Source organism: Mustela erminea, chromosome X, assembly GCF_009829155.1.
Source record: "Mustela erminea isolate mMusErm1 chromosome X, mMusErm1.Pri, whole genome shotgun sequence".
Lineage (NCBI taxonomy): Eukaryota > Metazoa > Chordata > Mammalia > Carnivora > Mustelidae > Mustela > Mustela erminea.
Window position 1 is genome coordinate 84,183,645 of NC_045635.1, and position 24,522 is coordinate 84,208,166.

Below are 24,522 nucleotides of genomic sequence, written 5' to 3' on the forward strand. Positions count from 1 at the left end.
TGGTTAAAGAGATTTTTGCTGATGATCATATTTTATATATATCTATATATAAATGCAGATATCTATATCTGCATAAATGCATAATATATCCCAATAGCATACAAACATAAAATAGCGAATATATTCACATATCTTTTCCCCTCATTTGTTTGTTAAAGAAACTGGTTCATTGCATCCTAATACTGAAACAAGAACTTAAAAGTCTTTATTTTTAAAGAGTTTATTTATTTATTTGACAGACAGAGATCACAAGGAGACAGAGAGGCAGGCAGAGAGTGAGAGAGAAACAGGCTCCCCGCTGAGCAGAGAGCCTGATGCGGGGCTTGATTCCAGGACCCTGAGATCATGACCTGAGCCGAAGGCAGAGACTTTAACCCACTGAGCCACCCAGGCACCCCAAGAACTTCAAAGTCTTGATCAGACACAGGTTTGATCCTTTTGACAAGACTTCTTCATAGACAGTGCCTATAACATAACACATGATGTCTGATTCGTGCGTGTGTGTGTGTGTGTGTGTGTGGGTGTGTGATATTTGCCAGCCATTTATCACCATTGTGTAGGTTCCTTACTTAAGAATTTTAAAATGATGATGCTTGAATTCTATCATGCCTTCTAATATTAGCTATAATACACTTATAAAGAGAAACTCCACATCAATAAATTTGCTATCTTTATGTACACCTTATACAGAAAAAAGAATAAATATTTGATTCTTCCTCTTTATTTATAAATTTTCATGGAACTAAGTTGACTTACTGACCTTCTCCAAATGTGAACAACAAGGTTTCTTTTTGTTGCTGTTAACATTTTTTTAAATTAAATTAATTTATTTATTTTCAGAAAAACAGTATTCATTATTTTTTCACCACACCCAGTGCTCCATGCAATCTGTGCCCTCTATAATACCCACCACCTGGTACCCCAACCTCCCACCTCCCTGCCACTTCAAACCCCTCAGTTGTTTTTCAGAGTCCATAGTCTCTCGTGATTCACCACCCCTTCCAATTTACCCCAACTCCCTTCTCCTCTCTAAGACCCCTTGTCCTCCATGATATTTTTTATGCTCCACAAATAAGTGAAACCATATAATAATTGACTCTCTCTGCTTGACTTATTTCACTCAGCATAATCTCTTCCAGTCCCATCCATGTTGCTACATCTTCCTTATCCATTCGTCCGTTGAAGGGCATCTTGGTTCTTTCCACAGTTTGGCAACTGCGGCCATTGCTGCTATAAACATTGGGGTACAGATGGCCCTTCTTTTCATGACATCTGTATCTTTGGGGTAAATAACCAGGAGTGCAATGGCAGGGTCATAGGGAATTTCTATTTTTAATTTCTTGAGGAATCTCCACACTTTTCTCCAAAGGGGCTGCACCAACTTGCATTCCCACCAACAGTGTAAGAGGGTTCCCCTTTCTCCACATCCTCTCCAACACATGTTGTTTCCTGTTTTGTTAATTTTGGCCATTCTAACTGGTGTAAGGTGATATCTCAATGTGGTTTTAATTTGAAACTCCCTGAGGGCTAGTGATGATGAGCATTTCTTCATGTGTCTGATAGCCATTTGTATGTCTTCATTGGAGAAGTGTCTGTTCATATCTTCTGCCCATTTTTTTTGATATGTTTGCCTGTTTCGTGTGTGAGTTTGAGGAGTTCATTATAGATCCTGGATATCAACCTTTTGTCTGTACTGTCATTTGCAAATATGTTCTCCCATTCCGTGGGTTGCCTCTTTGTTTTTTTGACTGTTTCCTTTGCTGTGCAGAAGCTTTTGATTTTGATGAAGTCCCAAAAGTTTATTTTCGCTTTTGTTTCCTTTGCCTTTGGAGACATATATTGAAAGAAGTTGCTGTGGCTGATATCAAAGAGATTACTGCCTATGTTCTCCTCTGGGATTCTGATGGATTCCTGTCTCATGTTGAGGTATTTTATCCATTTTGAGTTTATCTTTGTGTACGGTGTAAGAGAATGGTCGAGTTTCATTCTTCTACTTATAGCTGTCCTGTTTTCCCAGCACCATTTCTCAACAAGATCCTAGCCAACAGGATCCAACAGCACATTAAAAAGATTATCCACCATGACCAGGTGGGATTCATCCCTGGGCTACAAGGATGGTTCAACATTCGCAAATCAATCAATGTGATAGAACAAATTAATAAGAGAAGGGAGAAGAACCACATGGTCCTCTCAATTGATGCAGAAAAAGCATTTGACAAAATCCAGCATCTGTTCCTGATTAAAATGCTTCAAAGTATAGGGATGGAGGGAACATTCCTGAACCTCATCAAATCTATCTATGAAAGACCCACAGCAAATATCATCCTCAATGGGAAAAAGCTTGCAGCCTTCCCATTGAGATCAGGAACAAGACAAAGATGCCCACTTTCACCACTCTTGTTCAACATAGTATTAGAAGTCCTAGCAACAGCAATCAGACAACAAAGATAAATAAAAGGTATCCAAATTGGCAATGAAGAAGTCAAACTCTCTCTCTTCGCAGATGACATGATTCTTTATATGGAAAACCCAAAAGACTCCACCCCCAAACTACTAGAATTCATACAGCAATTCAGCAACGTGGCAGGATACAAAGTCAATGTGCTATTAACATTTTGATGGGCTTCAAGTCCTCTATAGCAAAAGACTGACAAGTTTTGACTTGTGCTTTAAAATATCACTGCCAGCTGAGTTAAAAATAGTGAGGGAGCATGGGTGAAAGCAGAGGGACCAGTTGGAAGGCAATATAATACAGAAGACTGGTGTTGGTAACAACCAGGTTAGTAGTGATAGAGGGGGTAAGAAGTAACTAGAATGGACATATTTTGAGGGCAAGCCAAGAGAATTTTTTAAGTTTGGTGTGAGGTATGAGAGAAAGAGAGTACTCTAGGCTAACTCCAAGTTTTGGACACTAATCACATGGAATTTCTGGTTGAAATACTTTAATTTCACTTCCATGTGCCATACAACGAAAATATCAAAAGTTGTGAGTAACAGGACTTTTCTGACAGCAGGCCACACTGTGAAAGTAACTACTTCCCAAAGGAGTTAATCCAAGGCCTCTTCATAATTAGTGCATCATGGAGTGACCAAGAATGAATAGATCTTTACTCATAAGTATGCTCTGAGACAATGTGGAGTAATTAATATATAATATGCAACACACAAACCTAGAGAAACTTAAATGTTAAAACCTAAGAAAATCTGGCTCCTAACCATTTAATTGCCTTAATCCTCCCTCCCCCAAAACCACTAGTATTGCTACCAAGTGGTACATTGTTTCAGCTGAATTCCTCTGAATAGTAAAATATAGATACCCCTAGTGTCCCTACTTTGGGAGAAATAATTGAAACAATCTTATTTCTGTAGATTCCAGAAAAAAATTTCCAAATTTTGCCACATAATGAATTAGATATGTTGTGGTGGCAAGTGTGGGTTCCAAAAAAGAAAAACTGTAGGAGTGAATAGTGTGAAATATTTAAAAAAAATGTTTGGGATCCTGTAAATTTGAATTCCATTAAAATTTATTTCTAAAGTAAAAAAAAAAGTTTATATCCATACCCAAGGCCATGATATCTGATAAAGTAGACTTTGGAACAAAGAAAATTAGAGGCATAGAGGATATTACAAAATGGTAGAAGGATAAATCCATCAGCAAGACCAAACAATCTTTAATGTGTACACATCAAAACAACTGAATCTCAAAGTATATGAAGTAAAACTGATGAGATTGAGAGGAGAAATGACCATATCCACACTTATTGTTGGGGTCTCAACACCAGCTTTCAGGAAGTAATAGAATTACTAGAGATAAAATAATCAGCAATATTGAAGAGCTGAATAATACAACCAATACAGTAGCATAATCTACATGACATATACCAGAATACTCTGCCCAACTAAAACAGAGTATACATTTTTTCAAGTTCCCATGCAACTTCATCAAGATAGACCATCTTCTGGGCCATTAAACAAACCTCAACAAATGTAAAAGAACTGAGATAAAGAGTATGTTCTCCGACTATATGAAATCAAACTATATATCAACAACATAAAGGAAACAAAAGTAAACACTTGGAAATTGTAGTTGACCTCTATCATTCCAGTTCATTGTTCATATCCTTGTTTTAAAACCTAGAGGTTAGGGACACCTGGGTGGCTCGGTGGGTTAAGGCCTCTGCCTTCAGCTCAGATCATGGGCCCAGGGTCCTGGGATTGGGCCCCGCACTGGGCTCTCTGCTCGGGGTGAGCCTGCTTCCTCCTCTCTCTCTCTCTGCCTGCCTCTCTGCCTATTTGTGATCTCTCTGTCAAATTAAAAATAAATAAATAGATAAATAGATAAATAAATAAATAAAACCCTAGAGATTAGAAATAATGGTCTCCTGAGCTGAAGGACATTTTGTCGTGGACCAGCACGAGAAGTCCTAGGGAAGACCAAGAGAGAGTAGTGGGAAATTAAGAAAAACAAGAGTCAGATAGCTCAGATTAGGAGGTCTCCATGGGCTGATGACCCAGTGGAGCCCCAACATACACGAGAGACTTTATTTTATAGTTCAATAACAAGAATGTTTATCAAGGAGCTCAAGGTCAGAGGACCACAATTCATACCTCATGGCCTTGCTTAAAAAAAAAAAAAAAAGAGTTTACTCAAACATATTTACAGAGGAGCTCAAGGGCCATGTCAGCTTGACCCAGAGTGCTTATGTAAGCCTAATCAAACAGTGAATGGACTGCTGGGATTGAGGGAAATAGCCCTTGGCAAAACTCCCTTGACTGCAAGGACCGTCTCAGCTTGTAGCCAATTCCCCACAACATGTCAGGCTGAAGAAAAGAAAACTCATTCCGGATACTTCAGAATATCGTTGAGAGCAAGAGTAGAAAGAGAGGGACAGTTTAGAAGCCTGTTGCATCAGTCTCACCTGACATTAAAGCTTGTACTATACTAAGCTTGCTGATTTTTTTAAATTTATTTTTTATTTATTTTCAACATAACAGTATTCATTATTTTTTCACCACACCCAGTGTGCCATGCAATCCGTGCCCTCTATAATACCCACCACCTGGTACCCCAACCTCCCACCCACCCGCCAATTCAACTCCCTCAGATTGTTTTTTAGAGTCCATAGTCTCTCATGGTTCACCTCCCCTTCCAATTTCCCCCAACTCCCTTCTCCTAACTCCCCATGTCCTCCATGCTATTTGTTATGCTCCACAAATAAGCAAAACCATAGGATAATTGACTCTCTCTGCTTGACTGATTTCACTCAGCATAATCTCTTCCAGTCCCATCCATGTTGCTACAAAAGTTGGGTATTCGTCCTTTCTGATGGAGGCATAATACTCCATAGTGTATATGGACCACATCTTCCTTATCCATTCGTCCGTTGAAGGGCATCTTGGTTCTTTCCACAGTTTGGCGACCATGGCCATTGCTGCTATAAACATTGGGGTACAAATGGCCCCTCTTTTCACTACATCTGTATCTTTGGGGTAAATACTCAGGAGTGCAATCCTGATTAAAGCTTGCTGATGTTAATGAAATCAGCTTCATAGTCTATTGGACTTGGGAGGTGAGAGAGAGGTTGCCTTCCAGGTTGTGGTGAAGTTGTTAGATTAAAGAGGTCTGAAAGAAGGCAAGATTCAGATGTCTTTCTAGTGTATAACTCATGAATGTTCATACTTCTGTTCTTTATGAATACCACTCTATTTTCTAAGTGGGTATACATAGTTACCTCCTACTTCATGATTTCCTCCCTGATTATACCATCTGTCAAATAAAGCTCCCATATCTAGACAGGTAGAGAAATTTGCTTTGTGGGGTTTGTATGATTGTTCTATCCAGACAAGTTGACACTTCACTTGCCCTACCATGCTGTTAGACCAAGATGAGGTAATTAGTATGAGACCACTGATGTCTCTTCAAATGTGTATGTTTTTTTCTTTATTTTGAAATTAATTTTATTTTAAATTTATTTTTTATTTAAAATTAAAATGATGGTAGCTCTCCTTAAAAAAATAAAAGCAAAGATTCTTCCTGGGGTAATTTTGGCAAAGGGAATCTTCATTATGAACATGTGGATATGAGCTTCATCCTTACCATCTTCAGGAGGACAATGGAAAGATGGCAATGAGGTGTCCCCAATAAGACTCCTAATTAAGACAGTAAGTGATTGGGCAGCCTAATTTACAACAATCACCCCCTGAGACTCTGAAACATTTTTGTTCTCCACAGCATTTTTCTTCTCTCACTGAAAGTGAAGAGTGATAGAACTGGAATAACAACTGAGCAATTCTAATTGTAGGCCTGGCATTATTGAGGTAAGAGTATATAGAAAGTTTTGTAGAATTTCTATATATTTATGGACACTCCCTTCTACCAACAACTTCTCCACAACACTCTCTCTACTTTCCAATCCAACAAAGCAGTGTGAAATGGCATAATGAATTCCAAGACAGAATATTTCCAGAGAGGGATGTGGAGAACACACAGGATGGAAGATCAGGGGGCTGGTTCAGGATCACAGTAAGTATCCTGACCAAAAAAATAGGGAATGTGCAGGAGAATCAGATCAACAGGAGTTGTGTTGGTCTCATATAGAGATGCTAGGAACTTTGTTGAGGACAAAAGGAATTAACATCTTTGATCATCTAAGGGTATGTTCACACAAACAATTCAGAAGGAACAGGTTGACTGAAGGTAGGTCACAGGAAGTTGACTAAAGGCAAAGGGGAAACTACTGCTGAGGATATGAAGCAACTCCTCACCAGATGCCACAGTTTGGCTCAAGCTGAGTGTGGAGGTATATACTCTCTAAATTCCTTGTCAGAGGAACATGTAGGGTTTTCAATACATAGGATTTCCTGGAGCCTTATTAAAGGAAAATCATTTTAAATATCTAAATTTGATTATTTGGGAGTTAAATATTCAAATAGGGAGAATGAAAAATTAGAAAAATCCATGTCTGGTAAAAGAAAAAGTTAAAATCATGTCAATAGTCCTGACATTGGAAACCTTTTAAATCACGGTGGAAGGTTGGAATAGAACACCAATTTGGGTCTATTCTACAGTCTTACTTATGTGTTGTCTCCCTTCTCTCCCATCCCTTCTTTTCATCCTTAGATTCCATATGAATAAAGTATAACAAGAAATGGCTAATAAATTCAATCCAAAGCCATTGCAGTGTCCCCTTTACCACAGTCAATGTAAGAGAGGATGGTGAAGCCAGATGAGTGGGCACAGGGAAGAGGGGGAGATAACTCAGCAGGGGCCACTGACCTCTAACACTTGCTGTTGCCTTCAATCCATTACTTTAAAGACCAAGCCCAGTTCTTTATTCAGGATGTTAGTTCTGCCTCTGCATTGAATGATACCAACTACAAGATTTGTTATGAGAAAAATCAAAAGGTATGTGTTGAGGATATTACCCATGCCTAGTTCCAGTGCAGGAAGACAGGCCAGTGGCCAGTCATCTTAAAATGAGAGTTTTTAGTGCTTACCCCACCTCTCCTTCTTATAGCTATCTATGCATGTCAATTCCTTTGCTGTACCCTACTCTATACAGAATAAATTGGGCCCAGAAGAAATGGAGCAGCTAAAAGTAGTGAAGGCTCAAAGTCCATTGTATGCCATACCCTGACCTACCTCTTCTTCCCAATTTCCCTGTCACTATGACAGACTCACAGTGGCTCTCACCATCTTTCTCTGCAGCTGACCATGAGCAAATGCTATATATATCCCATAAAGCTCTTGACCTCCATAAACTCCACTTTGACCCAGGTGCAACTGATAGCAAATAACTGCCATTCTAGGGGTCTGCCTGGAAGGGAGACTGAAGAATGGTAATGAGGGAAAGGTTAGTGCTGGCCCTGGATCCCTCTCAGTCTTCTGATGCCTCCTCTCATCTTTTTGAAAAGTTGATGGACCATGATATAGATATAATCCTGAATTGAAGAAACCACATGGCTGCCACCCTGCAGATAATCATAGATATTTTCCCCGAGGTAAAGCCCTATGTCCACTGCTGGTATTATGGTACAGGGTGGAATACAGTGGGTAGAGGGAAGATTTGTCTCTGAGGCCATGGATAGTGACTGTCACTCTAAGTTCTTCCCCAAAATCTTTTGTCCTTGAACTTGTGCAAGAACAAACTGTACCAGCTGGATGGCTTGTCTGACATTCTACAGATGGCCCCCACAGTAAATATCCTGAACCTCTCCAAAAATGAGTTGGAAAGAGAGAGCCAGATTAAAGTTGGGGTTGACAGTGGGTGGTAGTGCTCATCAGAGTGATGACAGGAGTCAGGAAAAGATACCAGAGCAGAAGGAGGACCTAGGTGTCTATTCCTGGGACATCTATCTAGTTTCTTTCCCATATTTTTCAGGTACCATCAGTCTGGGAGTTAGGCAAGATGAAAGGGCTGAAGCTTGAAGAGCTGTGGCTAAAAGAAAACCCTCTGTGTGGCATCTTCCCAAACCAGTCCACCTGTGTAATGTCTGTAGTAACCTCTGTCACCCCTCCTGGGTAACTTTGTAACTTTGGAGCCTGAATTACCCACTCTAGGAGGGGGTCCCCTCTCTCCTCTCTCTGTGTCCCTTACCTGTGCTTAGAGGTCTTTTCCTTCCAATGACCTCCTCACTTGTTCTTCTGATCTGGGTTGTTTCCCCACTCTGCACCCAACTGTCTCTAGCATTTCTTCCCATGAGAATGCTCCAGGAAGCACGGGTCCTCCTCTCCAGGACCAGAAGTGATCACCTTGAGCCAAATGCTAATACCTGAAATGACAAGGGTCCTCCAGCCCATGGCCTCATGCTGAGACAGGACTTCCTACTCCCTGCTGAGATGGGGTTTCCCTCCTCACCTGAACAGGAGAAACAAATGGGTCCCCTCTCTAATTCTAGTCTGCCTGCCCCATGCTGAGGGCCAAGGTCTTGGGCGTGGGTGGGGACCTCTTCCTCAAGGTCCTGTTCCTCTGGCCCAATGTTAGGAACTGGGCCCTCCTTGGGAGAAACCAGGGTTGCCTGAATCGGGGAGCCAGAAATGGGTGACTGCCAGTGGCAGAGGGCTTTCTGAAGCGGGAATGGAAGGTAAAGGGCAGAGGTCCTTGAGGAAAGAGGACAGGCCTCTCAGATGTACTTCTTCCTCTCTTCCCTCCGCATATCACATCATCCAGACTGGTCCTTCAGAGAAGCCTTGGGAAGCCTGACATGACAATAATCCTTCAGGCTAGGAACTGACTGAAAGAAGCACAGGTACATTGGGGCCATCAGGAGGGAAGGTGGTGATCATAAGAGAGTTCCCCATACCCTCAGCTCCATTCTGACCTGGGGTTTCATCCTCTACTCTACCTACCTACAGGAAGGTCTCCTGCTCCTACGGCTGCTTTGTTCCCCATCCCCATCTCAGACTGAGCTCACACAGGTGACAAAGTTTCAGCTAGCACCAGTAGACCCCCAGCCCAACACTGCATGTTTTCCATTCCTTCCTTGGGTGCCAGGGCCAAACAGGGCAGATAAAGGAAAGGGCTGCAGCCAGTGAGCCATTTTCTCTTTCTCTCTTCTTCCCTGACTCCTACCACCAGGGTAGAGCTTCTCTCCCTTCCATTTGCTTTGCTTTCTCTTCCTTCTTTGCCTCTGCTCCCTATGTCTCTCTTACATCTCCCCTCTTACCTTCACTCCCTCTTCTGTCTTCATTCACATCCCTCTCCCTCCCTGCCTCTTGGGTCTTGCCTCACTTACCTCCCTGCCCCAATATTCTGGGCCATCCCTGGGGGGTATCATGGTCCTGCAGAATGCTGCACCCCTAGGAGGTAGCAGAGCACAAGTTTTCCACCCCATTCTCTTTTCTTTCTGGAGCCTTTAATGGATACTTGGAGGAAGGAAGAGAGATGGGGAGGGGAAGGCAGCCTTGGAGCCTGGACTTCTGGTGGCACTGAAGAAGGGAGTCAGGGCAGTCTAGGTGGGAGTTACCCAGGAGGAAGGAAAGACGGAGAACCTTTACAACCTAAACTGCAATTCGTTTCTTTCTAATTTTGGTCTTGAACAGTGCCATCAAGGATTGCTTCTCCACATTGTTATGTAGGTGCCTACATTCATCATTGTCTCCTCCTATTAACATTGATGACCTCCACACCAGCCCTGAAGCGTTTAGGAACTTATACAGGTTATATTTTTGTATCTGACACTTAGCCCATTGAGGTATATAGAATCCTGACAAGAGCATGACTGTTCTTCCTGGAAAATGTACACACGCACACACACACACACACACACACACACACACACACACACACAGAGTCATTTACCTATTTACCCAAAGTTGCATATAATAATAGAGATTTACAGGATCATATGTTGAAGACTCCTACTGTAGTCTTGCTGATAGAATTTTGGGAGCCATTTCGCCCATGACCTCTGGCCCTTTTTCCCCCTGTGCCTATACATGCCCTTTTTCACCTAGTGCAACCTCCGTGGTCTCCACTTCTGATTTCCTCTTCCCTTCTTCAGGATGGCCAGGTGTTACCAACAAGAACTGTAATTTGCACTGAAGTCTCCAATGCCCTGTAAGGTGAGGATGAACCAAGCATGATTTGGGATGTTGCAAGGGAGTCTTTGTCTACCACAAAGTTTCAAGGTGTCTTTTGATTCCAGGAAAGCTATAAAGGATCTGAGATTCTTAAGAATTTTATCCTTCAATTCCTGCTTCAGTAAGTACCCTTGGGACCATAAAGTGGAACAGGGCTGGAATGGGCCACCCAAGCATAGCTCTGCTCATGGGTTGAGGGGACCTTTCAAGTCCCCATGGGGACCCAAACTACAGAGATAGCCTATTTATTATCTTTGCTCCTCTTCATGTATTACTTGATCTATGCCTCAGGAGACTGATAGGATTTTCTCAGTGCTTACCACAATGAGGGGTGCTTTTCCCTGATCATTCCCTTCAACCTTGAAGATGCAAACTTGTGAGTATCACAGCTCATATTCTGTTCCTGGGCCATGTGTCTCCCCAGAAAACACAGATCAGCTTCTGGAAACATCTACACTGCCTGACCACCACCTCCCTTTCCTCTTTTTTCCCCCTAGAAACAGCTTGGAAGAATACTTCAAGAACAGCAGAGATATTAAGAAGGTCAAGAACCCTGGTAAATGTGAAAAGCAAGAAGATCAGCACGGAAAAAGGGACATGAAGAGAACATATACAGGGGCCAAGGGCCTGAGGTTTCTTTCTGTTCCCCCCCCCCACAAACCTGCAGGTTCAGCTGCTAAAACATGCAAAATATGATATTGTTGACTCCCTCAATATGTTGCCTAAAACTCAGCATGACTTTAACTCCTATGTGGTGGACCTAAGCATCCAGATGGTAAACAGGTGTTTCCTCCCTTGGGCAGACCAAGAAATTCAGAATGGGTAAGAGGTACAGAAGGATATTGAGAGCCTTAGTAACTGTTCTTGCCTTTCAGGAAACAATGCTCTGTTTTTATGTCAATGGGGTTTTTAAGGAAGGTATGGATCTATAGAGTCCCCTCCCCAGATATCTCACTATAGCCTTCCTCTGGCTGGACTACCTCCAAATTTTCCCAGCTTTCCAAGTTACTCCTTCCCCTCCCCCTCCTCTCCTCCCTTTCCCTTCCCTTTCTTTCCCTTCCCTTCTCTCCCCTCCCCTTCCCTTTTCCCCTCCCTTTCCCTTTCTTCCCCTTCCCTCCACCTCTCTCCCCTCTCCTGCCCTCCCCTACCCTCTCCTTCCCTTCCCTTCCTTTCCCTTCCCTGTTGATTCCTTTGTGTTCTCCCATCCCCACCTTGCCCCCAGACTATCCTGGTCTGACACACATCCATGCTTCTGACTCAACACAGCTCACATGTTAGAGGCACAGGCTGTGGCATTTTATAGCTCTCATCTCAGTTCATTACTTGGTGACCTTGAGCTGATTATCTAACCTTTTAGTTTCCTCACTTGCAAAACAGGCTAGTAATACGCTTATCTTGGGCTGCTTTAAAAAATGAATGAAGTGAACATGTATTTGTCAAAGGATCTGATACATGGGAGTTGATTATCCCTACTGTTACCCTCTCAGTCCTTGAAACACCCTAATATCTCCAGTGAAAAATTATCACTGTCTGGCTTCCATCAGGGTGCTGCAAGACTATCAAGTAAGTCCCTGAAAGGGGAATACTGCTTGTGTGAAAAATATATACAACTCTAAGGGGATATTGCTGTTTGTTCTCATTAAAGTAGAAAGAAATTCTCAAGGTTCTGTCCATGCTTTCACCCTGACCTTCATCTTACCTTCTGATAGCAATTCCAGGTAAGGGTTGTGTTGTAGGTACAACATGGAACAAACACCCATCCCAGTCTGAGGACAATGTTGTAGGAATCTAGTGGTACAGCCTAGAGGTTTCCTCAGTGGAAAGCCAACAGGTAGACCTAAGGAGAGGTCTAGGATCGTGGTTAAGAGTGTGGACTCTGGAGTCAGAACACCAGATTCTTTTCTTGACCTCAACACTCACTAGCTAGCTGAGTGACCTTGGTCAAATTATAATACCTCAGTGACTCACTGTCTTACTTTTAAAATGAGGATTGAAGTATCCATTCCTTGTGTCTCTGTAAAAGGAAAATACATTAGAATTAAATATATAAATCTAGTGAAGCTGGTAGACAATCCCTCCAAAAATGATCTCTGTGGGCAGGCCAGAGGTACCAGCCAAGGAATCCAGAGATCAGGCACAGTAGGGATATGAAAGGAATCTGGTTGCTGAGTGGCAATGGGAACAAGAGGGTTGTTGGGGGTAGGGTTGTGCATTTCTCCAGTTATCTAAAGGTTCAGCTTTTCTCTAGTCTATGCATTGTGAATGATGAACTGATTGTGGGAAATGCCAGGACCAAAGAAACTCAGAATGCCATCTCCATTTCAGTTCCCTCACCCTCTGCAAGCTGCATGCCTACCTTCCCCAGAAACAGCAGGAAATGATGCAGGCTTTCTCTGCTTAGTCTGGGACAAACCTCCAGTGGCCTCACAAGTGAGTCTTTAGATTCTCTAGGGATAGGAGAGAGCTGGGAGGAATGAAGGAGTGAAGGAATGAATAATAGGAACTTCTAGTTAATTTGTACAAAATAACTATTTGGATGTTGTGCTTCAAAAAAAGTAAGCTCATTAAAAATATATATTAATTTATTGTGATATATGTAAATAATTTTAAAACAATATAACATTCAGGTGACATGAGCATGTATATATAAAATCCTAAGGAAACTACCAAAAAACCATTAGAATTAATAAACAAATTCAACATTGTTAATGGATACAAAATCAATATACACAAATAAATTTTAATACCATACATTAGTAATGAACTGCCAGAAAATGAAATTAAGTAATTAATTCCATTTATAATAATGTTAAAAAATAACATACTTAGGAAACAGACCCATAAATACAGAGAACAAATGGTTGGTTACCAGAAGGGAGGAGGAAGAGGAGGTGGTCAAAATGGGTGAAGGGGAGTGGGAGGCACAGTCTTCCAGTTGTGGAATGAATAAGTCACAGGGCTAAAAGGTACAGCATAGGAAATATGGTCAATGTATTATAATAGCATTGTATAGGGACAGATGGTAGCTACAGTTATGGCAAGTATAGTATAATGTATAGACTTGTCAAAGCACTATGTTGTATACCTGAAACTACTATACATTGTGTATCAACAATACTTCAATTAAAAAATTAAATAACATACTTAGGAATCAAATTTAACAAAAGAAATATAAAATGTATACTCCAAAATCTGCAAAACATTGTTGAAGTAAATTTTAGGAGGCCTAAGTAAATAGAAAGAATCCCATGCCCCTGAATCAGAAGACTTAATATTGTTAAAATGACAATATACCCCAAAATAATATACAGATTCAGCTCAATCCATATCAAAAATCCCAGCTTGTTTCTTTATAGAAATTGATGAGTTAATCCTAAAATTCATATGAAAATGCAATGGACCCAAAATAGACAAAATGTTCTTGAAGAACAAAGGTGGAAGACTCATAATTCCATATTTCAAAACTTACTACTAAGCTAAAGTTATCAATACCACATGGAACTGACTTAAAGATATCATATAGATTAATTAATAGAAATAAAGTTCACACACACACACACACACACACACACACACACACACACCCCTTTATGGACAATTTATTTTCAACCAGAATGTTAAAAACATTCAGAGTAAAGAATAATCTTTTCAACAACTGGCTAAGGAACAACTGAACCTCCACTCAAAAAAGAATCAGTGTGTACCCCTATCTCACACCATATACAAGCATAAATTACTATAAAAATCTTTTGAAAGATATCTGTGCCTACTGCTCCTTCCTGTAGCTACCCTCTGCTTTCTCACCACCCACCACAGCCCTCCTGCACTCCAGCTGCATCCTGTCTCATGTTGCAACTATTTTCTACCCAGGCCTCATTGCTATGACTCCGACCAGAGCCAGATCCTGGTGGATCCATGTGGGCATGTGGAGATGGGGCACCCCAGAGCCCATCCTGAGAGTTACAGAAGCTTTTAAGAGAGACACCAACAACAAAATAAATAAAAATAAATAAATAAATAAAAATTGGAATATGGTGCCTACCCAGATGATATGGAAAGCCTTATGTGCTCCCTAGTATCCAGAAGGCAAAGACCAAGATTGCTGCAAAAAAAAGTAGACAAAGAATACCTGCCCATCATGGGAGTTGCTGAATTTTGCAAGGCATTTGTAGAACTAGCCCTGGGTGAGAAAAATGAAGTCTTTAAAAGTAGCCAGTATGTCACTAAGCAGGCTATTTCTGGAACCAGGACCTTGAGGATTAGAGACAGTTTACTGCAAAGATTTTTTAAGTTCAGCCGAGTTGTCTTTCTGCCCAAACCATCCTAGGGAAATCATACACCTATCTTCAGGGACGCTGGCATGCAGTTTCATGGTTATTGATACTAAGATCCCAAGACATGCAGCTGTGACTTCATAAGCACTCTAGAGGACATTTCAAAAATGCTACAGCAAAATGTTCTTCTGCATGTCTGTGCCCATAATCCCACAGGAGTGGACTTTCACCCTGAGCAATGGAAGGAAATAGCAACTGTGGTGAAGAAAAACATTATCTTTGTATTCTTTGGCATGGCCTACCAAGGCTTTGCCAGTGGTGATGGCAACAAGGATGCTTGGGATACATGCCACTTCATCTTCATTGAACAGGGCATTAATGTTTGTCTCTGCCCATCCTATGCGAAGAACACAGGCTTATACAGTGAGCATGTGGGAACCTTCTCTGTGGTCTGTAAAGATACTGATGAAGCCAAAAGAGTGGAGTCACAGTTGAAGATCTTGACCTCTCCCATGTATCCCAACCCTCCGGTCAGTGGGATTTGGATTGCATTGATCATTATAACCAGCCTGGACATGTGAAAACAATGGTTGCAGGAAGTAACAGGCATGGGCCACAACATCACTAGCATGTGGACTCAGCTGGTCTCCAGCCTCAAGAAGGAGGGCTTCCCCAACTACTGCCAGCACATCACTGACTGGATTGGCATGTTTTGTTTCAGAGGACTAAAGCCTGAACAGGTGGAGAGGCTGACCAAGGAGTTCTCCACTTACATGACAAAGGATGGCCACATCTCTGTGGCAGGAGTCACCTTGGACAACATAGGCTATCTTGCCCATGCCATTCACCAGGTCACCATAGTAATTTCCCTGGTGAAAAGAAACACAGACAGGCTTCCTGTCTACAGCATCTGCTGTTGTGAGATTCACATTGAGGGAGAAGGAGGGTGGGTGGTTGTGGGCAGGTCATTTCTTTCAACCACAGTAATTAACACTCAACCATTGAATCTGTTTATCAGAAAAGAACATGTAGTGAAATAGGGCAGAAGCATCTGTGGCTGATGCCTGAAACTCTGTCTCTCAAAACCAAACTCCTGCTCATCTTTAACTCCAGCTGTTCCAAAAGAGTTTACATGTACAAGAAAGACATAGCCTCCCCCCAAAAATAACCCTGTCAATCATGCCATTGCAACCAATATTTCAGAAGCCTTAACTGAAGCACCTTATGGTGTGGGGCACCTCTGCTGATCCGGCATGAGAACATTACCTACAAGAGTCTCTGTGAAAGGAATATTGAAAAAGAAAGCCACAGATGGCGGTATCACAATTCCGGACTTCAAGCTCTATTACAAAGCTGTCATCATCAAGACAGTATGGTCCTCACACAAAAACAGACACATAGATCAAGGGAACAGAATAGAGTCCAGAAATAGACCTTCAACTCTATGGTCAACTAATATTTGACAAATCAGGAAAGAATGCCCAATGGAAAAAAGACAGCCTTTTCAACAAATGGTGTTGGGAAAATTGGACAGCCACATGCAGAAAAATGAAACTGGACCACTTCCTTACACCACACACAAAAATAGATTCAAAATGGATGACGGACCTCAATGTGAGAAAGGAATCCATCAGAATCCTTGAGAACACAGGCAGCAACCTCTTCGACCTCAGCCACAGCAACTTCTTCCTAGGAAAGTTGCCAAAGAAAAGGGAAGCAAGGGCAAAAATGAACCATTGGGACTTCATCAAGATCAAAAGCTTTTGCACAACAAAGGAAACAGTTAACAAAACCAAAAGACAACTGACAGAATGGGAGAAGATATTTGCAAACGACATACCAGATAAAGGGCTAGTATCCAAAATCTATAAAGAGCTTATCAAACTCAACACCCAAAGAACAAATAATCCAATCAAGAAATGGACAGAGGACATGAACAGACATTTCTGCAAAGAAAACATGCAAATGGGTAGTTCCATTTTCAACTTTTTGGGGAAAAAATATCTTTTAAAAAAAGATTTTATTTACTTATTTGACAGACAGATATCACAAGTAGGCAGAGAGGCAGGCAGAGAGAGAGAGAGAGAGGGAAACAGGCTCCCCGCTGAGCAGGGAGTCTGATGCGGGGCTCAATTCCAGGACCCTGAGATCATGACCTGAGCCGAAGGCAGAGGCTTAACCCACTGAGCCACCTAGGTGCCCCTCTTATGGTTTTTGATGTAATTGTAAATGTGATTGTTTTCTTAGTTTCTCTTTAAGTTACTTCATAATTAGTGTATAAGAATGCAATATATTTTTCTACATTGATTTAGTATCCTGCAACTTTACTGAATTCATTTTCAGTTCTAGTAGTTTTTTGGTGAAGTCTTTAGGATTTTTTATATATATTATTATGTCATCTGCAAATAGTGTAAGTTTTACCATTTCCTCAAAATTTGGATGCCTTTTAATTTCCTTTTGTTGTCTGATTGCTGTGGCTAGGACTTCCAGTACTATACTGAATAAAAGGGGTAAGAGTGGACACCCGTGTCTTGCTCCTGACCTTAGCAGGAAAGTTCTCAGTATTTTCCCATTGACTATGATGTTCACTGTGGGTTTTTCATATATGGCCTTTACTATGTTGAGGTTTGTTCCTTTAAACCTATTTTGCTGAGGGTTTTTATCAAGAATGGATGTTGTACTTTGTCAAGTACTTTTCCTGAATCTATTGAAATGATCATATGTTTTTTATCCTTTCTCAAATTGATATGTATCACATTGATTGTTTTGTGAATATTGACCCATGATTGCTTCCAAGGAATAAATCTTACTTCATTGTGATGAATGCTTTTTCATGTATTGTTGGACTCAGTTTGCTAGGATTTTGTTGAGGATTTTTGCATGTATGTTCATCAGACATATGTATATTAATCAGACATAATGACCTGTATTTCTCTTTTGTGGTGTCTTCATCTGGTTTTGATATCAGGGTAATACTGGCCTCATAAAATGAATTTGGAATTTTTCCTTTCTCCTCCATTTTTTTTGGAATATTTTGAGAGAATAGGTATTAATTATTCCTTAAATGTTCTGTAGAATTTTCCTGTGAAGCCATCTGTTCCTGGACTTTTTTGTTGTTGTTGTTGGGAGTTTTTGATTACTGATTCAATTTCCTTGCTGGTAATTTCTATGTTTAATTTTCTATTTCTTTTTTTTGTTTCATTTTTTAAAATAATTTCTTTTCAGTGTTCTATAATTCATTGTTTATGCACCACACCCTGTGCTCCATGCAATACCTGCCCTCCATAATACCCACCACCCTGCTGACCCAACCCCTACCCCTCTCCCCTCCAAAACCCTCAGTTTGTTTCTCAGAATCCAGTCTCTCATGGTTTGTCTCTCCCTCCAGATTCCCCCAACTTCTCCTCTCCCTCTCCCCATGTCCTCTGTGTTATTCATTATGCTCCACAAATAAGTGAAACCATATGATAATTGTCTCTGCTTGACTTATTTCACTTAGCACAATCTCTTCCAGTCCCATCCATGTTGATACAAAAGTTGGGTATTCATCCTTTCTGATGGAGGCATAATACTTCATAGCACATATGGACCATATCTTCTTTATCCATTCGTCCATTGAAGGGCATCTTGGTTCTTTCCACAGTTTGGCAACTGTGGCCATTGCTGCTATGAACATTGGGGTACAGATGGCCCTTCTTTTCACTACATCTGTATCTTTGGGGCAAATACCCAGTAGTGCAATGGCAGGGTCATAGGGAAGTTCTATTTTTAATATCTTGAAGAATATCCACACTCTTCTCCAAAAAGGCTGCACCAACTTGCATTCCCACCAACAGTGTAAGAGGGTTCCCCTTTCTCCACATCCCCTCCAACACATGTTGTTTCCTGTCTTGCTAATTTTGGCCATTCTAACTGGTATAAGGTGGTATCTCAATGTGGTTTTAATTTGAGTCTCCCTGATGGCTTGAAGAGAATATTCTTAAGATATGAACAGACACTTCTCCAATGAAGACATACAAATGGCTATCAGTATTCATTATTTTTGCACCACACCCAGTGCTCCATGCAATCTGTGCCCTCTATAATACCCACCACCTGGTACCCCAACCTCCCACCCCCCACTTCTTCAAAACCCTCAGACTGTTTTTCAGAGTCCATAGTCTCTCATGGTTCATCTCCCCTTCCAATTTCCCTCAACTCCCTTCTCCTCTCTATCTCCCCATGTCCTCCATGCTATTTGTTATGCTCCACAAGTAAGTGAAACCATATGATAATTGACTTTCTCTGCTTGACTTATTTCACTCAGCATAATCTCTTCCAGTCCCATCCATGTTGCTACAAAAGTTGGGTACTTGTCCTTTCTGATTGAGGCATAATACTCCATAGTATATGGAGTATCTTCTTTATCCATTTGTCCATTGAAGGGCATCTTGGTTCTTTCCACAGTTTGGGGACTGTGGCCATTGCTGCTATAAACATAGGGGTACAGATGGCCCTTCTTTTCACTACATCTGTATCTTTGGGATAAATACCCAGTAGTGCAATGGCAGGGTCCTAGGGAAGCTCTATTTTTAATTTCTTGAGGAATCTCCACACTGTTTTTCAAAGTGGCTGCACTGACTTGCATTCCTACCAACAGTGTAAGAAGGTTCCCCTTTCTCCACATCCTCTCCAACAAATAATCTTCAAGGAAAGCAGGAAAAAATATACAGTGGGAAAAAAAAAAACAGTCTCTTCAATAAATGGTGCATTTAATTTTTTCATAATGTTCTCTTACAAACTTTTATATTTCTGTGTTGGCTGTTATTTCTCCTCTTTCAGTTGTGATTTTATTTGGGTACTCTGTCTCTCTTTTGTGTTAAATATTGCAATATTTTTATTTCAATTCTAGTTAACATACTTGGTAAAATTGGTTTTAGGTGTAGAGTTTAGTGATTTATCACTTATGTATAATATCCAGTGCTCATCACAAGTGACTCCTTTTTAAAATTTTTTTTATTTTTTTATAAACATATAATGTATTATTAGCCCCAGGGTACAGGTCTGTGAATCGCCAGGTTTACACACTTCACAGCACTCAGCATAGCACATAACCTCCCAAATGTCCATACTCCATCCCCCTCCCTACCCCCTCCTCCCAGCCACCCTCAGTTTGTTTGTGACATTGAGAATCTCTTTTGGTTTTTCTCCCTCCCCATCCCATCTTGTTTCATTTATTCTTTTCCAATCCTCCACCCCCCTCCATTGCATCTCCACTTCCTCATATCAGGGAGACAATATGATAGTTGTCTTTCTCCCATTGACTTATTTCGCTAAGCATAATACCCTCTAGTTCATCCACATTGACAAGTGACTTCTTTTTTACCCATCATCTGTTTAGGCCTTCTCCCACCCACCCCCCTCCATCAGCCCTCAGTTTGTTCTCTATAGTTAAGAGTCTCTTACAGTTTGTTTCCCTCTTTTTTTTCTTCCCCTATGTTCATCTGTTTTGTTTACTAAATTCCGGAAATGAAGGACATTATATGGTATTTGTCTTTCTCTGACAGACTTATTTCACTTAGCATAATACATTCTAGCTCCATCCACTTTGTTGCAAATGGCAAGTGTTCGTTTTTTATGGCAGAATAATATTCCATTGTGTATATATACCACTTCTTTATCTGTTCATCAGCCAATGGATATTGGGCTTTTCCATGATTTGGCTATTGTCGTTAATGCTGCTATAAGCATCAGGATGCATGTGTACCTTCAAATCAGAATTTTTGTGTGTGTTTGGATAAATACCTAGTAGTGCAATTGCTGGGTTATAAGGTAGTTGTATTTTTAACATTTTTAGGAACCTCCACACTATTTTTCGGAGTGGCTGCACCAGTTTGCATTCCCACTGATAATGTAAGAGAGTTCCCCTTTCTCTGCATCCTGGCCAACATCTGTTGTTCCCTGTATTGTTAATTTTAACCTTTCTGACAAGTGGGAGGTGGTATCTTATTATGGTTTTGATTTATATTTCCCTGATGATGAATGATGTTGAGCATCTTTTCATGTTTTCATGTGTCTGTTAGCCATCTGTATGACTCCTTTGGCAAAATGTCTATTCATGTCTTTTGCCCTTTCTTAACTGGATAATTTATTTTTTGGTGTGTTGAATTTGATAAGTTCTTTATAGATTTTGCACACTAACCCTATATCATATATGTCATTTTCAAATATCTTCTCCCATTCCCTAGGTTACCTTTTAGTTTTATTGATTATTTCCTTTACTGTGCAGAAGCCTTTTATCTTGATGAAGTCCCAACAGTTCATGTTTTCTTTTGTTTCCCTTGCCTCCTGAAACCTGTATAGTAAGAAGCTGCTGTTGCAGAGGTTAGAGTGGTTGCTGCCAACCCATGGCAGCATGGGTTACTGCCATTTTCTCCTCTAGGATTTTCATGGTTTCCTGTCCCATACTTAGCTCTTTCATCCATATTGAATTTGTTTTTGTGTATTCTTTAAGAGGTCCAGTTTCATTCTTCTGCATGTTGCTGTCCAGTTTTTCCAACACCATTTGTTGAAGAGACTATCATTTCTCAATTGGATATTCTTTCCTGTTTTCTGGAAGGTTAGTTGGCCATACAGTTGTGGGTCTAATTCTGGGTTCTCTATTCTGTTTCATTGATCTATGTGTCTGTTTTTGTGCTAGTACCATACTGTTTTGATGACTACAGCACTGTATTATTGCTTGAAATTTAGAATTGTGATGCCTCTAGTATTGCTTATCTTTTTCAAGAAAAGGGTATTCAGAGTCTTTTGTGATTCTGCACAAATTTTTGAATGGTTTGTTTTAGCTCTCTGAAAAATGCTGGTGGTATTTTGATAGGATTGCGTTAAATGTGTAGATTGCTTTGGTAGACTAGACATTTTAATAATATTTGTTCTTGCAATCCATTAGCATGGAATATTTTTCCATTTTGTGTGTGTGTCCTCTTCAACTCAATTTCTTTCATCAGTATTCTATAGTTTTCAGAGTACAGATCTTTTACCTCTTTGGTTAATTTTTTTCTTTTTTTTAGTTTATGGATTTTGGTGTAATTATAATGTAATCAATTCCTTGATTTCTCTTTCTGCTGTTTCATTATTGGTGTATTCAAATGCAACAGATTTCTGTACGTCCATTTTATTTTTCTTAAGGTTTTATTTATTTATTTGTCAGAGAGAGAGAGTGAGCACAAGCAGGGGGAGCAGCAGGTAGAGGAAGAAGCAGACTCCCCACTGAGCAGGGAACCCCATGCGGGACTCGATCTCAGGACCCTGGGATCATGACCTGCACCAAAGGCAGACCAACTGAACCACCCAGCCATCCCCATTAGGATAGATTCTTAAAGGATAATTTCTGGTCAATAGTTATGTGCATTTGCATTTTGATAAACATTGCCAAATAACCTTCACAGAGGGTGAAACAATTTATACTCCAACTGGTAACATATAGGACTGCCAGTTTTCTCACCTCTTCTCCAATAAACTTTGTTTCCAAATTTTCTCTCTTTGTCAATATGATAGAAGAGAAACAATTTATCACTGTAAGTATAACTTGCATTTACATTATCAGTGAAATGAAATATTGTCTCATATACTTATAAAACATTGACTTGTCTTTTTAATGAACAGTCAGGTCATTTATTTTTCCATTGGATTGTTGGTCATTATCTTTCCTTTACAAATTCATGGGGTTTGCTATATATTCGGGAACTTAGTAAGGCATAATTATAAACATGAATAGTGGAGAAAAAAAGAGTAAAAAAACACCAAATCCAAATTATATGTATCCACCAAATATTATTACAGTATGAGATATTAAGATACCCTATGTTGTCTTTTTTTTTGATGGGCCTTTTTCTTTCTTTTTTTTTTAAATTTTTTCAATTTATTTATTTTCAGAAAAACAGTATTCATTATTTTTTCTGCACACCCAGTTTCTTTCTAAAATATATTTTAGTAAACTATTTCTTCCTTCATCCATGGAAAAATTACATATAAAACATCTCCTGCGTGACAAACTCTAGACTAAGTCCTGGGGTTATAGTCATCAAAGACAAAGACACACTTATAAACAGATATTGGTCTACAACCATCAGAAGATACCACGGTATCCTCATGACTTAGTGGCCCTCACCTCCTTCAACTATTAACTGACTACTCTTTCTTTCATGTGTGACACTGAGGATACAGTGGTGAACCAAGACTGAGAAAGGGGCTCTTCCTTCGTGGAACTTACAGTATAATTCAAATTCCCTCCTGATACTACTTGGAATGGAAATTCAAAGAATTTTATACATTCAGGGAGAAAGAGCAAATACGTTCATTAGGCAGGTGGGAGAAAAGGAGTCAGGAGAGCAGCTAGGTTCTGCCTTGAGAAGTACATTGGTAGTATCCCTTTTCCTTAGAGAGGAGTGTGGAAGAGAAACTAGAACCGCTCCTAACTAACTCCTGACACCTGGGTGTGAGGTGACAGAGAGGACTGCATGACCCCGTCTGGATCCTTACAGAAACAGGCCCTTTTTCTTGGGCAACTGTAGGGATCTGGAAATGATACAGTGTAAGTGAGAAAAAAAGCAGTGTGGCAGAAAGACACGGCACAGGCCAGTAGATTGTTTCTTCGGGTTAGAGGGTGAGATCTGCTTTCTTTTAGAAGGCAGTAGAAAGGCATCCGTGGGAGCCCCTTCCCACCTTCTTCTCTTCCATGGCCCACGAACAGTGAAAAAACTTGGGAAGGCCACTATAGACCCTCCAGCACAAGTGGTTTATAGGTACAAAGTTATTGAACTATAAAACCTCTTTCATGACTGCAGAGTTGTTTTCCTCATGCACATGCTCAGGACCATGCATATTTAGGTCCATGGAATATTGTGGACATCAGGAGCGGAGGCAGGGCTTGAGAATGGCATATGTACACACAGGGGTAGATTGGTATTTAATATGCTTCTCTTATCCATCACTAATTTCCCTATATCTTTCTCCCACCTTACCTTCAACTATTTCAGTGCAAGAAACATTGTAGGCAATAAAATGAGAGCCTTAGAGGAGAGGAACAATAAAAGACTAAGATATTTGACATGGATCAGCAAGTCAGACCAGGGTGGTTTTCCAGACGCCAAGCTTACAGTAGCCCAATTTGTGCAGAGAATTTAGTGCTTAGAGCAGCAGCTTAGAGGGTCTTCTCTCATAGACGGACACAACTTTTGGAATAGATTAGAACGTACCCTCTTCTCTCAGTCTTGAGCTCCCCCGCTCCCCGCCGCGCTCTTATCCCTTCCCTAAGCCCCCTAGTTATGTAGGCCTAGGACTCTGGAGAAGTCAGTGTGTAAACACAACCCTGCAGTATCCTTCCGCATGCTGGGCCTGGCGTGGAGTCAGCAATGAAAACGCTCCATATCCGCATGCGTTTCAGTTCAAGAAGAAAAAAATATATAGGCTTGTTTGGGGGAGAACCTAAAAGAGTGCAAGTAATGCTGAGACCCTTTGCTACTGGTCTGCTTCTCTCTGTATTGCGCTTCTTTCTCTAGGTTCAGACGTCGCACCAGCCCTTACCAAGAGGAGAAAAGGCTACGGTTGAGATCACCGACAGAGGGCGGGGTGGTGCTGTGCAAAGCTTAGTATCACTCCGCTTCCGTGAGGCCGGATCCTCTTACA

At 40.7% G+C, this 24,522-nt stretch overlaps 1 protein-coding gene and 2 pseudogenes across 1 annotated transcript; all 3 read left to right on the top strand.

Annotated features, from left to right (window-relative positions):
- LOC116582310 overlaps window positions 1–10,544 on the top strand; it is a 47,524-nt pseudogene extending 36,980 nt beyond the window's left edge.
- Window positions 10,545–10,797: 253 nt separating this feature from the next.
- LOC116582311 (nuclear RNA export factor 3-like) lies at window positions 10,798–12,304 on the top strand. Its single transcript, XM_032329710.1, is given in 5 exon segments — window positions 10,798–10,958; window positions 11,080–11,138; window positions 11,215–11,357; window positions 11,458–11,500; window positions 12,228–12,304. Coding segments are annotated over 5 exon segments (483 nt in total).
- Window positions 12,305–12,865: 561 nt separating this feature from the next.
- On the top strand, window positions 12,866–24,486 carry LOC116582313 (annotated as a pseudogene).
- The last annotated feature ends 36 nt before the right edge of the window (window positions 24,487–24,522 follow it).